The sequence below is a fragment of the Papio anubis genome, chromosome 5, assembly GCF_008728515.1.
Source record: "Papio anubis isolate 15944 chromosome 5, Panubis1.0, whole genome shotgun sequence".
Classification (NCBI taxonomy): domain Eukaryota; kingdom Metazoa; phylum Chordata; class Mammalia; order Primates; family Cercopithecidae; genus Papio; species Papio anubis.
Window position 1 is genome coordinate 13,203,085 of NC_044980.1, and position 15,821 is coordinate 13,218,905.

Sequence of the window (15,821 nt, forward strand, 5' to 3'; positions counted from 1 at the left end):
CTGAAGTTGCAGTAAGCTGAGATCGCGGCATTGCACTCCAGACTGGGTGACAGAGCAAGACTCCATCTCAAAAAAAAAAAAAAAAAAAAAAAATTCACATGTACCCCATAAATTTATACAAATATAAAAAATAAAGTATGTAAACAACTAAGAGTTTCTAGTCCACAGAAACTGGCAAAAAAGGTTTTTCGAGTAAAATGATTATTCTGGAATTCAAAATAATGTTCCTTCTAGATTCTACAGCCTATAGAGCTGTAAGCTGTGCAGTCAGGCTTGTCAGCAGAAAAGTTGAAATGTCCCCAAAATCTGAGTAGCTAATGATAACGTTGCATTATTTTGTCCAGTGGATGGTCTCAGACATATCCCGCAAATAGAAGATAATGAAATAAAACCAGAGTTACACATGCTGTAACAAGTGACTGAGGCCAAAATGAAACCAAGAATAACTGAAATATAATCTCTTGATTATGTATCTATAAGTGGGTGCCTGAATAAAAACATGTTTTGGATATAAAAATTAATTAATTGATTTAATGAAAACAAGTATTTTCAACATTGAGTAGACTGTATGAAGGCTATTATTGTAATGGATTTTTCATTAATTTGAAATGTTTGCTATCATGGTTCTCAAATCTAAGGGAAAAGATAGATGTGTTTCCCACCTGTTGCTCAGTAGGGAACCCAGCAACATCAAGCTGTCCTCCATGTTGGCGATGATTTCCGAGGTACTATCTCCTCGCAAGAGGAGCTCTCCACGGGTTTTAAAGCTGCTGAAGGTGAATGTTTTATTGTCCCATTCATTGATCACTTGCTTCAGCTTTTGCTCAATGTCTCTCTCTTTCACCGCACTGATACAGATATCCTATCAAAATGGCAAGCTCTCATGTTATTGCATGAAAGTCACATGTCCTTCCTTAACAGTCCAGGTGAAAGACCCTATCTTCACTATTTGCTTCATATATATATCTGTAAACTTTTGTATTTCCAGACCTAAAATGCAATATAATAAATAGAATGTGTATATGCAGATACTGATGCATGAGGAGAGATGGAGATAAAGATATGACTAAAAAACAGAACTTTAATTTATAAAATTTCCCAGCAAACTTGTCCAGGAAGAAAGATGACAGAAAATATATGGAAATCACTTTTAAATTTTGGAACTTTAACCACTGACTCAAAATTCAATGTATTTCTGATTTACCTCTAAAGTTAAATGAATGCAGCGTGTGAATGAACACAGGTAGCAGAAACCTGATTTCTCCCATGGCTCTGGTCACTTTCCCAGTCTCCTCTGCAGCCTCACCCTTCTCCTAGACCATTAGTCAAGCCCTTCCTTTACCCTCATTTCTTCCCACACTCTGTTCCCCTCTGTGTGAGCTCATTTACACCTATGAATTCAATCACTTTCATATCTCCAGGCAAGACCCACATCCATTTGCCTACTGAATTTCCCTGCTGAGATGTTTCAAGGAAACCCCAAACACAATCTGTGAAATATCAGACTCATGTCCCTAATCAAGCCCATGATCTTTGCACCTTGTCACCCAATCTGACCCCCTTCCCATGTTCCCCATCTCCATGGTCAGCACCTTCATCCACTTAGTTCTCTCAGCAAAAAAGAAAAATCTAGAGTTCATCTTTAGCCCACCCCTTCCTTCTCCTATCATGTTCCCTTCATCACCAAATTTTCTTCAAATATCCGTTGATCCTTTCTCTCCTTTCTAGCTTTACTATTTCCCCTCTCATCTAACAGCCATTATTTCTTGCCTGAGCTACTCTTAGAAACTCTCAGTTGGTTTTTCCATCATTCTTCCCTTGTTCTCCTTCAATTCTTTCTCCAAAGATCACTACCAGTGATCCTTACAATCAGCACAACCATACTCCCTGTCAGCCCAATGCACACAACACATACTCCCAGATGGTCACCCAATGCACGACAACATCAGGTAGGCTCCACTTCACCTCAGCCAGTCCTATGCATGCATCCCAGCCCTCCCTAGCTTTATCACCCCCAGGTGAGCCAAACTCATCTATCATAGGCTTTCATAGAACAGCATACATTTTATTCAATGGTATTTGCCACAGCTTATAACTATGCCTTTATTTGTATAATTATTTAATAATCTGTGAATGCAGGACTGCATTGTTATATCCTGATGCCAAACCTGTCCCATCTTAGGCACAATAAACATTTGTTGAAGGAACTAGTGGCTGAATGCCAGGAGAAGAGTTTCAATTGTCTGAGTGTAGTTTACTGATTCAATATTCCATAACATAGAAATGTTATCACATCAATCCCATGAGACCTTGCAGTCTTCCACCACACCATGCTCTCTGTCAACTGTACCTCTATTTCCTCTTTGTATTTCAGAAGAGGTGCCTCCATGATATTTCTTAACTTAAAACTTTCATTCCCCACATCCAGACTGTGCCCGGTGAGGGTGGTTATCCTTTCCCAGTGCCGCTCCATCATGGCTTTACTGGCCATGTATTCCAGCAGCGGGCAACACTCGCTGAAATCATCAATGATCTTCTTCAGGTCCAAAAAAGCCTGCCAGTCCTTCAAGGCCCGGGGCAGCTTCCGACACCTGTGACGGGAAACCAACATGAAAGGCCATTGAAATATGACCGTAGACAGCACTGGACGAAGACGGTCTGCTAGGATTTCTATCAAAAACAGCCTCGTTGAATACCTATCCTATTTTTAAAACCCATGACTTGCAGGCTATCTGCTAATATAATATAAAGATGACTTTTATATTACAGAAAATTGCCCTCCCCGTTAGAAAAGACTTTTTCCAATCCTTCACAACTATTACCTAGTTAGAGGCATTATTTTAGAGGGTAGAGGTGCTGTTCAAGCTAATTCAATTCTACAAACACGTACTGAGAACTTACTAAGCACAAAGCATAGCATAGTGTATCAGGCTGTCAAGTGAAATATACAACAAATAGCTCTCCTTTTTTTTTTTTTTTTTCTTTTTTTTTTTTCTGAGACAGAGTCTAGCGCTATCTCCAGGGTGGAGTGCAGTGGTGCGATCTTGGCTCACCGAAACCTCCACCTCCCAGGTTCAAGTGATTCTCCTGCCTCAGGCTCCCAAGTAGCTGGGATTACAGGTACATGCCACCATGCCCAGCTAATTTTTGTATTTTCAATAGAGATGGGGTTTCATCATGTTGGCCAGGATGGTCTCAATCTCCTGACCTCATGATCTGCCCATCTTGGCCTCCAAAAGTGCTGGGATTACAGGCATGAGCCACCGCACCCAGCCAGGTCTCCATTTTCTTTGGCTTCAACAGCTACAACAATACAGAAAAATCATGGGCCCCTGCTTTTGTTCCAGATGATAATCTAACATTAACTTCAAATGCTTCCTAAGTGCAATATAAATAAAATTCAGCTCCCACCAAGCTGCAGAAAAGCCCCTAACATGATTCATCCTGATAGATAGAATGTGCTTATCTCATTGTCTATGCACAGGAGTAATTAATAAATAACATTTGACAAGAGTGATGTCAATGGACAACAACAATGCAGCAAGATGTGCTTTTGAAATAGCTGGGGTGAAAAGAGAACTTGGCTGCCTATCAAAGAAGAAAGCATTTGAAGTTCAATTGCTGGGCATGCTAAACATTTAATTTCTTACCTGTTCTGGAATTCCAATAGTTCATTGTTGATTTTTTCAATATTCACCTCTGACCAAAGAATATCATAATAGCTATTTACAGTTTCTATGACACTGTTGTACAGACTGTATATTTTCTGTAGAAGATTTAGTTGCTTCTTTATTTCAAGAAGCTGAGGATACTGTGTAACTGGCAGGCCAAAAAGCTCCTCTCCTCCAGTATATGTGATGTATTTCCGATAGATATTATCAAATTGGTTCTAACAAAAACACAAGTGAAAATTCATCAAAATGATTTATACATGAACAAACATGCAAATGAAAATATAAGACTGGCAAACAAGCAAGCCAGAGATGTATGATATCTGGGTACATGTAAATAGGAATACTAAGTTGGCATAATTAATTCATAGAAACCACTTCTAATTGTAATCCTATAAAATCATATTTTTAATGCAAGTACATACCATATTCCACAAGAGCGCTCTCTATCTTACAAAGAAGAAAATATAAGTGTGTTTAAAACACAACAAGGTTTCATTGTTTCGAAAGTCATAGAAACTAAAAAGATTACCTGAAACATAACAAGCCTGTCACTGGCTTCCTGGGGCTTCAAGCCGCTAGCCATTGGACCATTCTGAACAAAAAGTTAAAAAAAAAATAGAATGAAGTGTTTGCATATAAATTTCATGAACTCAAAGTATTTAAATATTAAAGTTAGGTTTCATCCATGATAGGAAACTTAGTTTTTATTTGTTAGAAAAAAAAGAGCCTTACAAAGTGATTTATTTGGAAATATTTTTCCAGTCTAAAAAAGGCAAATTAATGCCAGAACTTACCTTAGTCAAGAAACTTAAGATTAAAAATATGTATTATTCATTTCTTAGGTAACATAGGCAAACAGGAGTCAATGCCTATTCTATAAAGAAGCACATATAAAGTCTGCTTTTGAGCTAAATGCTATCATATAACTCATAGATTTTTATCATTCTAATACACACTTGTAAAGTGGCCCATAATCTTAACATTCCAATCAGAGTTTCCTACATTAGAAAACCTTAAATATGTGGATTTCTGTGCTTCTCCATCCATGGAGTTGGTACATGGGTCCAATCTTCTAACTTTATTAATTTTGTGGTTTATTGTGCTACTAGTTAATTGGTACAAATTTTACCCTAAACTCTATATAATAATTTCCCTTCTGTAGCGCATTATAATTGCCTAGAGATGGGTCTCGTTACACAACATATTTACATTAGAAGATTCAGTACTTAAATATATATGGGTAAATAAAATATGGACTCCATGGGGGCGGGGCTTGATCTGTCTTATCCACTACTGTGTAGTCAGCACCAAGGACAGGGCCCAGCACTTGGCTGGGCTCTATATTATTTGTGGAACCAAGCAACGCTGTGGAAAGGAGGACAATTATAACTACATGTGAATAGTACTTTTCTACACAAATTTAGAATGCTACCAAACAACTTCAGTAACAGACCAAATTATACAGTGTTCGCACTTTTAAATTTATCATTTTCTGTTGAAATTATTATGTATGAACTCTGATTTGGTTAGGCTTTGTGTCCCAACCCAAGTCTCATCTTGAATTGTAATCCCCATAATCTCCATAATCCCCACGTCTCAAGGGAGAGACTAGGTGGAGGTAACTGAACCATGGGAGCGGTTTTTCCCATGCTGTTCTCTTGCTAGTGAGTGGGTTCTCATGAGATCTGATGGTTTTATAAGGGGCTCCTCCCCCTTCACTCGGCATTCTCCTTCCTGTTGTCTTGTGAAGAATGTGCCTTGCTTCCCCTTCACCTTCTGCCATGATTGTAAGTTTCCTGAAGCCTCCTCAGCCATGCAGAACTGTGAGTCAATTAAACCTCTCCTTTATAAATTACCCAGTCTCGAGCAGTTCTTTACAGCAGTGTGAAAACAGACTAATACAAACTCTAAGGGGAAAGGATTGTGAAAAGAAAATGTTTTTCTCTCTCATGCAAATAAAATTCCCATTCCTTTGGAATTCCTAGGAAGTTTCATAGAGTTTTACCCATAGTTTTTAGACAACTACATTTCACATGCTCTATTCACTCATCCCCAAAAATGCAAACAGAGAAAGCCAGAGACATACCAAATCATAGTCCAGATAAAACTGGTGACAATCTTGAAGGAATACCTCCACAGCACTAATAAGCTCTTTCTTGAAACTGGGCTGCAGTGACACTAATTCATTCTGGACTTCGCCAGCACGTGTCAGCAGCTTCTCCCAAGCATAGTGCAGTGTATCAACTTTGTCCATCTCGTCCCTTGCTATTAGAAGTCTGTATCTGTTAAGCAGGGCATAAGATTCCTTAAAAAAAAAAAAAAGAAGAAGAAAAAAACCTTAATTTTGGCCAGTCAGATGCATAAATGTACACACAGTCATTTATTAAATGATAAGAATGGAAAATACCAGAATAATAGTGAAACCACCCTGAGAGTTCTAGTTACTCTACCTTAAACTGCAAGAGGTTAACTGAGCAACTGGGCCGTTCAGCTTTAGTTTCCTCATCTATAAAATGGGAAAATCTTCTGACTGCTTCAGAGGATCTTTGAGAGTATTTAAAAATATCATTTTAAATGCTTTTTGAAAACGATAAACCATTAGACACATAAAAGATATTTTGACTTAGGTCCCCAAATTGTATTGGATGACTACAAAATTATATCAAGTAAATGAAAAACAAAATAATTTAACTTCTAATATTGGAATAACAAAATAAATCAGGGTTTTAACTCTGCCTGATTTCACATGATTGATAAGAGGTTCCAATAGTAAGACACAAGGGAGGGTTCTTGAATCAGAGCCTTCAGCATGTAAAATCCTGGACGGCTTTCTTCACTAAAAGATTAAAATGAGGCTAAGGTTGGTTTTCATAAGAAAGAATTTTCTCTAAATATCCCTAGTCTCTTCTCCTAGCATTACTCCTCCCCATAGAGGTGGAATGAGGGCCTGATGGTTAATTTGAGGCAAAAAGAATTGTTGATTTGAGCAAGCATAGCCCCGTGCCTTTCTCTCTCTTCCCTCCCTCTCCGTGGAGGCATGTCTGTGGTCTGCACCGCAGTTCCATAAACCGGATCAGGGCTATACAAAGCCCTGCAGCTTTCCAACACTGTCTCTGATGGATGAGGATGTATAATAATCGTGGAATTTAGTATTCACTATCTTATAACGTGTGTATTTTTGGGGGTATGGAAGGGAGGGGAATAACTGGAGTAATACACTAAATTATGTCTTCCAAATAACTTCCATTAGGTATAAAGGTGATGTTTTGATATTGTCTACTTGATTCTACTTTCATTCTTAATTCCCAGGTGGGAGAAAACAGGATTGCCAGTTACTGTACCTCCTCTTCATACTCAAGGGTCTCGCCTGATCCTGCACAAAGAAAGGTCTCTATGCCTTGATGTTTCAATCCAAGGAGAGCAGGATGGACCATGTGATCCCCCTGGCCCAGCACAGCAGAAGTGAAAATGTGTAGTAGTGTGTACCATTTTCAGGGTAATGTGAAATTTTTCAAAATTCAAACAGGGATGCAGAAAATGGGAGACTAGAGTCTGATCTGGACCATCGGAGTATAAGTACAGACATTCCAATTATGGTGTGATGAAAAGATGATGCTTTTACAACTGGAGATTTTTAAATTCTACAATTATACTAGCCTCATTTAAAAATAACAAATATAGTGACCCATTTCTGATAAGACATTTTCATCTGGAGGTTAACATCGCCCCCCAACCCCACAGAGCCACCATGGCTGAGAAGTTCTTTTCCTTAATGTCTCCACTCTTGGGTCTTTGTCAACAATCACAAGTGGCAAATACAATTTAAAGACATGCACCATCAATTCTGATTATGAAAAGTTATTAATGATATTAATAATTCATACTCTTATGTCATCTCTAATAATATAAGTATTACAAGACGAATAAAAAATGGAATTCAAAATTGCACACACATACACAGACATGAAAAGAAGCTGGAAAGAAATATACCAACACCTTGGTATGTACTTGATTGATAAGATTATGGTAATTTTGAAATTTTATTTCATACTTTTGTTTTGTGTTTTCTGATTTTTCTGCAATGCTATTTTTTAATTAGGGAAAAATAGTTTTTTTTTTTTTTTTTTTTTAAAGGCTGTTGCTAAGAGTGATTTTGCTGGTGGCTTAACATGAAATTTCTAAGGAGACACCTTAGAAAGAGATGATGTTTACTCAAGTGAATCTATTTAAGGATGTCTGCTTGTAAAGCAATTAACTGTCTTTTTTGCCACTGCTTACATTACACTATGTATGTTGATAATATTATAATTAATAAGTCAATAAAAGCAGACTTCACTGCAAAAAAAAGACATTTTCATCTGGAAAAGATAGTATGATATGGTATACAAATAAAAGTGATGTGCAACACTGATCAAATTATGTAACTTCTTTGACCCTCAGTGTCCTTATGTGAGTAGGAGCCATAGTAAGGCTGAAATGAGTTAATGCATATATGGACACTGTTAGTGCCCCATCCAGGTCCTGGTTACCAGCTGGTATTCCCATCCCCGACTACTGAGAATGCTGGCTATCAGGACTGCAGCTGTCCGCTTCCCGGGAAGATTTTCCTCAGCTGAATGTGAGCCTTCTCATGGAGAGGTTATAGCCAATTTCCCACTGACTTAGGAGTAGAAAGGGTAGTCTCCTTTGCATGAAGGAGGGCCCAACTCAATAGATGTTGTAGAGCGCCCATGGGATCATTCTGAAGTTAGTCCACAGCTGACTGGCTTCCTTTCCTGATTCCCTCGCTCCCCTTCTTTAGTGAACACTCATCAATAAATCACTCGCACAGAAATCTTTATCTCAGGCTCTGCTTTGAAGAACCTTAGGTGACATGTGAAGGCGAGAACTGGTCCATGGAAGGCATGCTATAGGGGTTCAGTATCATCAACAATATTGAAAGTATTGTCTCAGTTTAGCAACCATTTAGTAACTTCACTCCAGACCCAGTCAATATTTCAGCTAATAGTATTGAACATGTAGAATATTTCCATAATGAACAAATGATCATTAGTTACCTCAATAGGTCCTACTTGAAAATCAATGGAGATTTGCTGCTCCCTTATTTCTTTCAGTGCTGCCATTGCAATCCGAATATCGTCTAGGTCCTTAATTGGACGATTTAGTTTCTTATTGAATTCTTCAATAAGCATAAAAATGTTTTCCATCTCACTCCGGTATTTTTTGTTACAGTGGCGTCCAATGACAACCATCCAGGCCTTTGTCTCAGCAGTCAGGGCAAACTTTAAGTCAACTGTAAAAACCCAAATGTCTACAGTTCAGTTTTAAAAACTCAAACCGGTACGAAAAGTCAAAGTGTCGCTGTTCTCCAGTAGTAAATACATTACAGTGTATAACCCTCTAACCCATAAAAAATTGAACTAGAAAAAAATCATAATTTTTCCTAGTCATTATATATTCATTCATTTTATAAAGTTTGTTTTTACAACAATTCAATACACATGTCAAAATGCTTTTTTTTTAAAAGCACATATCAGAACCCTCTGGGATAATCCTCAAATGTTTGTTAATGTTACTTATTAAATAAAGGGTAAGTTCTAATTCAAAATATAACACACATCTTTCTCTGACTTAGCCTTTTTTTTCAAGGTTTAGCAGCAAAGTGTTCAAAATAGTCCAGAATCAATAATTATACAGAAGGAAATTTTTTAAAAATCTACAAATTGGTCTTTTAGCTTGAGGCCCATAAAGTCAGTCTTTAAGACAGGTAGAACTCTCTGGAATACTAACCTAGGTAAAGGGACAGAACAATGCTGGCTGATTGATATAACTATATGAAAGAAAATGAACCAACCTGTGTACAGAGCAATGGGACCCACACAGATATATTCAGGCTCAGCATTAATTTCCTGCTCTAGGTTTTGGAAATAGAGGATCTGGGACTCAAATTCAGAGAGCAAGGGGCTCTGTGTAATAAATGTTTTAATGGCTTCTTCTTTCCCCTTTTGCCAAATGTGATTATAGCGTTTGAAGCAATCCATGGATGCAATAACTTCCTGAATGCAAATAACAACAGATTTATGTTAAGAAGGAAGAATCTGGAATGGCACGATGATATAAGTGAATATTTGCCAACTGCTGATGGTTCCTATGGATTTATTAAAATGTTGAGTGAACTGTGTGATTATCTGGAAATGCCAAAGAACTGAACTGGGACTATATACAATAGTGTGGACAGTGGCCCAGGGCTAGTAGCAGTTTCACTGTTATCATCCCTAGCCAAATGGGAGAGGAGCGGTTTCTAGAAACTAGAAGAGAGTCCTTGAAGATGCTGTGCACAGGACCCTCTTGCTTGGAGCTGGGCCTTAGGTCAAAAACCACAGCTCAAGGTCCCACTACAGGGAGGGTGCCATGGAAAACATCCTCTGAGGTCATTCTCCTCTGTCCCCGCTCCCCTCAGATCTCCTCAAAGCTTCTTCATTGACTGAACCCACTGGAAGCCTCAACGGGAATCTACTGACATGTTGCCTAAGGTCAGATAGGTGGAGGGGGTGGAGATTAGATCTTAGGGGCATGAAGGACAAACAGAACATAGCCAACATCACTCCAATGAGAGATTGCCTGGAATCACATAAAATGTATAAATTCATATAACAAGAATCGACATCTGAACAATACTGCATCTTACCAAGCAGGAACACAGTGCATGTTTCCATATCTTGTCATCTTTTTCAAAAATTTCTTATTAAGTTTTAGGGTAGTCTTCATAGAGACCCCAGATACTTCTTATTACACATGTTTCTAGGTATTTTCCAATGATGTTGTCACTGTAAACAAGATCTTTTCCACTATTATTATAACTGGCTATGAATGGCATATACATTTTTTAAAATTTATTTGTAAATGAACAGTCTAGTTTGCTAACCAAGTATGCATCTGTAAAGATGAAATGACTCTCTGGCAATTGGTAAATAGCGGATAGTATTGATTTAATGCAGAGGTCATGTTTTCAAATGCTATTTTTCCCAGCAAAACAAATGCTACTGCTTTGTACCGGCTAAGGCAGCAAGCCACAGAGGAGTACAGCCCTGTGTGCTACGCCCCCTGCATCACTTATTCCTTTTGGACTGATTTTGCTACCACCTGTCTTAAGAATATCTTTGCATATTGTTTTCACTCATAAGTTAGTGCTTAAAAAATGTTTTCTCATGGACATAGAGAGCAGAATGATAGATAATAGAGACTCAGAAGAGTCAGATTTCTCATCAGCTTCAGAAGGGAGGGTGATGAGAAATTCGCTAATAGATGCAATGTACATTATTTGGGTGATGGATACCCTAAAATCCCAGACTGGCCACTATGCAATCTATGCATGTAACACAATTGCACATGTATCCCATAAATGTGTACAAATAAAAATAGATAAATAAATAAATGCCAATCAAAGCAGAAAGAACAACAAGAAAGAAAGAAAGAATGAATGCAGAGTTTGGCCTGTTTTTTGTAGAGTTTATTTTTGCTTCTACGCTCCACAACCTCAACTGTTCCTTTTCCCACTTCTACCAACCTTCTTTCATCTTTTATAGTAAAGTTCTGTAATTACTATAGTGTTACTAAATGTGTGAATATTTTACTATGATTGTTACTGTTAATATTTTACTATGATTATTATTGTTTTTATTACTACTCTGGTTACAAATTGCATAGATTTTGTGTCTGCCTCAATCTTGTTTTTCTCATAATCCCTATTATTTAATATTAAATATGCAACTTCTCAAAACAGGATGATTTTCAGGAACATGTTTATTGTATTCTATGAAAAAATCATATAATTATCTTTCCATTGATGACTAACTTAACTCTTGTTGGGCCACAATTTCTTTTTCAGATTAGCCTCTTGGATTTACTTGGTAGACAATTGAATCATCTACAAATAACTAAAATTTTGTCTTTTCTTTTCTATTTAATTTTTTTGTTGTTGTTTATTTATTTTCGTAGAGACAAGAACTCAGTGTGTTACCCAAGCTGGTCTCAAACTCCCGGCTTCAAGTGATCCTCTCATCTCGGCCTCCTAAAGTGCTGAGATTACAAACATGAGCCACTGCGCCTAGCCAAAAAATTTGTCTCTTCATTTCTAATTCCTTTGCGAATCAAGTTTTTCCACTGCCTTATATTATAATTTCAGAGTCACATCTGCATGAAAAATAAATTTAACTGATAAAGAATAACAAATGCAATTATTTGAAATAATTGAGCATTACAGGATTCTAAATGGACTGATTATTTTAAGTAAATTGCACCAATCTGCACCAAACCAAGAAGCAGTTCCACTCCAACTCCCTCAGAGCCTCAGTTTAACGGATGGTGATACTTCCCATCCATTAAAATGCAGAAAGCTAAACCTATCACTGCCTGTCCCAACCACAAATGATTCGTTTGCATGAACTGAAGTGTTGACATGCAGACCGAGAATGCATTGCAACAGCATGTAGACGTAATCACATATGTATGATGGTTTGAAGAATTAATTACAGATTATTGAAGATTCCCAGAAATGGGTAGAAGTTCCAGAATCTGGAGCTCTCTCAACACCCAAGCTTATAATATTAAGAATATACCCTAACTAAATATGTTGGAGGGTATTCTTTTATGTTAAAGTGTTTGTCTTTATTAAATTAGAAGTTTTTCACATGGAGGTAACCTAGATCTCAAAAGGAAAATGACCTCAATAGGAAAATTAGATGAACTACACATGTAGAGTTGTTCTGATTATGTAACCAAGGTTATTTTGATTGTTTGGTCCAGCTCAATGTAGTTTGTTTGTTTGTTTGTTTTGAGATGGAGTCCCACTCTGTCACCCAGGCTAGAGTGTAGTGGCACCATCTCAGCTCATTGCAACCTCTGTCTTCTGGGTTCAGGCAATTCTTATGCCTCAGCTTCATGAGTAGCTGGGATTACAGACATCCACCACGCAGGCCTGGCTAATTTTTGTGATTTTAGTAGAGACAGAGTTTTGCCATGTTGGCCAGGCCGGTCTCAAACTCCTGGCCTCAAGTGATCCCTAACCTTGGCCTCTCAAAGTGCTGAGATTACAGGCATGGGCCACCACATCCAGCCTCAGCTCATCTTTTCAAGCCAGGTTGTGTTATAAGCTGATGACCAACCTATGGGCATGCTAAAGGCAGGTTGGGTTTACACTCTAATCCAATCAGCTACAGCAACAGGAAAGGGGCAGGGATCATAGGATTTTCTGTGGTTGAGGCAGAATCATTCAGAAAGGTCTATGGCTGTGAAGGGCTGGCTATATCTAATACTATGACTAAGAGTACATATATTTTCCCAGAAACAATTTGGCTATCCTATAAATCTGGAGTAAGTTCTTCAAGTTGTTATAAATGCCAACCTTTTCTACTATTTTAAGAAAACTAATATCTGAGCATTTCCTTCATATAAAAGCAAATGTAATAAAAGTGACACAGGGGCCGGGAGCGGTGGCTCATGCCTGTAATCCCAGTACTTTGGGAGTCCCAGGCAGGTGGATCACCTGAGGTCAGGAGTTCGAGACCAGCTTGACCAACATGGCAAAACCCTATCTCTACTAAAAATACAAAATTAACAGAGTGTGGTGGCACATGCCTCTAATTCCAGCTACTCAGGAGGCTGACAGGAGAATCGCTTGAACCTGGGATGCAGAGGTTGTAGTGAGCCAAGACTGTACCATTGCACTCCAGGCTAGGCAACAAGAGTAAAACCTCTTCCCAAAAAAAAGACACAGAGGTAAGTATTTTGTTGCCAGCACTGTGTGTTAATTTTAACTATGATTTCTTACTCTTAGATTTTCATAATAGCAGTTGATCATACTAGAGAAACTAGTGGATCTTATTGCTGATTTATTTTATTTTATTTTCTAGGAATACTGAGATACTTGAAAATGTTTCTGAATATTTATTGTTATCATGGAATACTTTGCTTACCATTCAGTATAGAACCTAATAATCTAAGTACTAGATAAATATTTATTGAGTTATATGAATACTGTCCCTAGGGGAAAATTAAATACAGGACCTTCGATATATTAAGAAAGGAAAATTAAAAGTGAATAAATGCAAAGATGTCCAGTTCCCTTGGGAACACATTAAAACTAAACTTAATAGTATTTCCTCACATTGTTACAGCAATGGTAGCTTTTCAGAGTGCTTTCAAATGAATGTAACTCATTGTATCAAAACTGAGGAATAGAAAAATGCACTCACTGAACAACTATTCCTTACACACTGGGAAACATTATTAACAAGTCAACAAGTCTTACTGGCCATGTGAATTAGAAGAGTTTTTTTTTTTAAAATAAAAGATGACTTCAGGGTTTTACATCCTTTTGTCTGTAAAATAGATTTGCATGAACAAAAAAGGGGAAGTTGAGAGGAGATTATGTTGAAAGAAAAAATTGCCTTGAATGTACATTCATTTCCAGTTCAAGTTTGTATTGATAGTACTAATATCTTCTTTATTCTCAGTTTCATCTAATTTCTATGTGGCAATATAAATAAATTTTTATCTGATATTTTATAACATTTGCCTGACTACTCAAATATGAAAAAATGACTACAAACCTTATTCTGTTTCAAATATGTTAGTATCATTGGTTCTTCGAAGGTGAATTATAACAGCAGTCTGACTTGTAGTTTAGAACATTTTAGATTTTTTTTAAGTTAGATTCATTTGCATTAAAAGAAGATATTAAAGGCATTAAACAAAACACAGTATGAGAGTAGGAATAATTTTCTTTCACCTTGCAATCTAGAATGAAAGATCTTCAGTTAGATAAACATTTGCTGAGCACACACAAGATGCCATTAGCTGTCCCCAGAAAGTACAGTGGGTGAGACCCAGGCTACATACAGAACAACCTTGTGATGATCACCCTCACACAAATGCATGTTGCAAAGTAAAAGGTCTGGCTGCCAGACCCTCCTGACATACCTTTTTGGTGGAGTTGATAATTGTGCTAAGTACAGAAACTAATTTTACAATCTCTTTGTTTTCAGAAACATTCTTATAATAGTTCTTGGTTTGCACGGGAATGGGTAAATTTACAGATGCTATCTCCAAGGTATCTAAAAAGAAAAAAAGAAGAGAAAACTTTACACTACTAGCAAAAGATGTACTTTTAGAAGATGAGGATATTTCTGTAATAGTAAAGCAAGGACTTCTGAAAATCTTCTCCTTTAAAAAAGCAATGAAAATAATGGAAAGAATTGTCAGTGTCAACTTTTCAGGTCTCTGTAAATTAATCAAACCTTGCAATAATCCAGAAAGTGTTTATTCAAGAACAATGCTGAATCTTGGTGACAGCAGCAAGTTTTGTGGTGTTTTGACTTGCTCTAGTCCCACTGCCGCTCTCTGGCTACAGGGCAGCCGGGTAGCCTTGAAAAACAGCAGCCTTACAACCATTACTGGAGGAAAAAAAAAACCCACCAGTAGCCTAGCAGTCCCTGGAAGGGCCAGCCTGGGCTTGGAGCTCCTTAGGGAGCTCCATAGAATTCTCACTCTTTGAGCTGTCTGGGAGCTCCCTGGAAAAGCCTTGTTCAAATAGTTAATTTTTATTTGACCTGATTCAGAACTCTCTGAGAAAAAAAGTCCTACCCCCAAAGCATTTGTCAAAAGACTATCAGCAACAATTGCTTAACTTCACAGCTGCCTGAGGCAATGATATTAGTTGGGGGCAAATAAGAGATTGGCCAAAGAAGTCAAAAATCTGGGGAATGAGAAGAATGAAGTCAGTAACATGGCTGAATAAGAAGGTCCTGGCTCTCCTTCCACCCATGGACACACCCAATACACATCTATTCTCAGATCAGTCCCATCTGAGAGAAAGTCAGAGACCTAGGGAGAGTCTCCTACTTATGTTATAACCAAAAACACATCCCCATCAAATGGGCAGGAAAAGTAGAGACACACTTGGACACGGATCCTGCCCTGGGCACTGAACCAGAGAATTGGGAAAGGAATCTGCAACACACAGCTTCTCTCTGTGGAAATGAGACTTTGGACCTCATATGTATCACCATAACTCTTAAGGTTCCCCATGGCTCTTAATTCAGCAGCTCTGAGAGTGGAGTGGATTAGACACACAAGAGTCTCCCTAGA

The 15,821-nt window shown here is 37.8% G+C and overlaps 1 protein-coding gene across 1 annotated transcript in view; it reads right to left on the minus strand.

The window, feature by feature from the left end:
* DNAH5 (dynein axonemal heavy chain 5) overlaps window positions 1-15,821 on the minus strand; it is a 239,087-nt gene that overhangs the window by 162,969 nt on the left and 60,297 nt on the right. Inside the window, exons 22-29 of the mRNA XM_031666810.1 lie at window positions 14,655-14,788; window positions 9,529-9,730; window positions 8,732-8,967; window positions 5,761-5,979; window positions 4,204-4,266; window positions 3,651-3,889; window positions 2,351-2,591; window positions 663-862 (exon numbers count right to left, since the gene is read on the minus strand). Of these exons, the coding sequence (XP_031522670.1) occupies window positions 663-862; window positions 2,351-2,591; window positions 3,651-3,889; window positions 4,204-4,266; window positions 5,761-5,979; window positions 8,732-8,967; window positions 9,529-9,730; window positions 14,655-14,788 (1,534 nt within the window). The remainder of the gene's footprint in view (window positions 1-662; window positions 863-2,350; window positions 2,592-3,650; window positions 3,890-4,203; window positions 4,267-5,760; window positions 5,980-8,731; window positions 8,968-9,528; window positions 9,731-14,654; window positions 14,789-15,821) is intronic.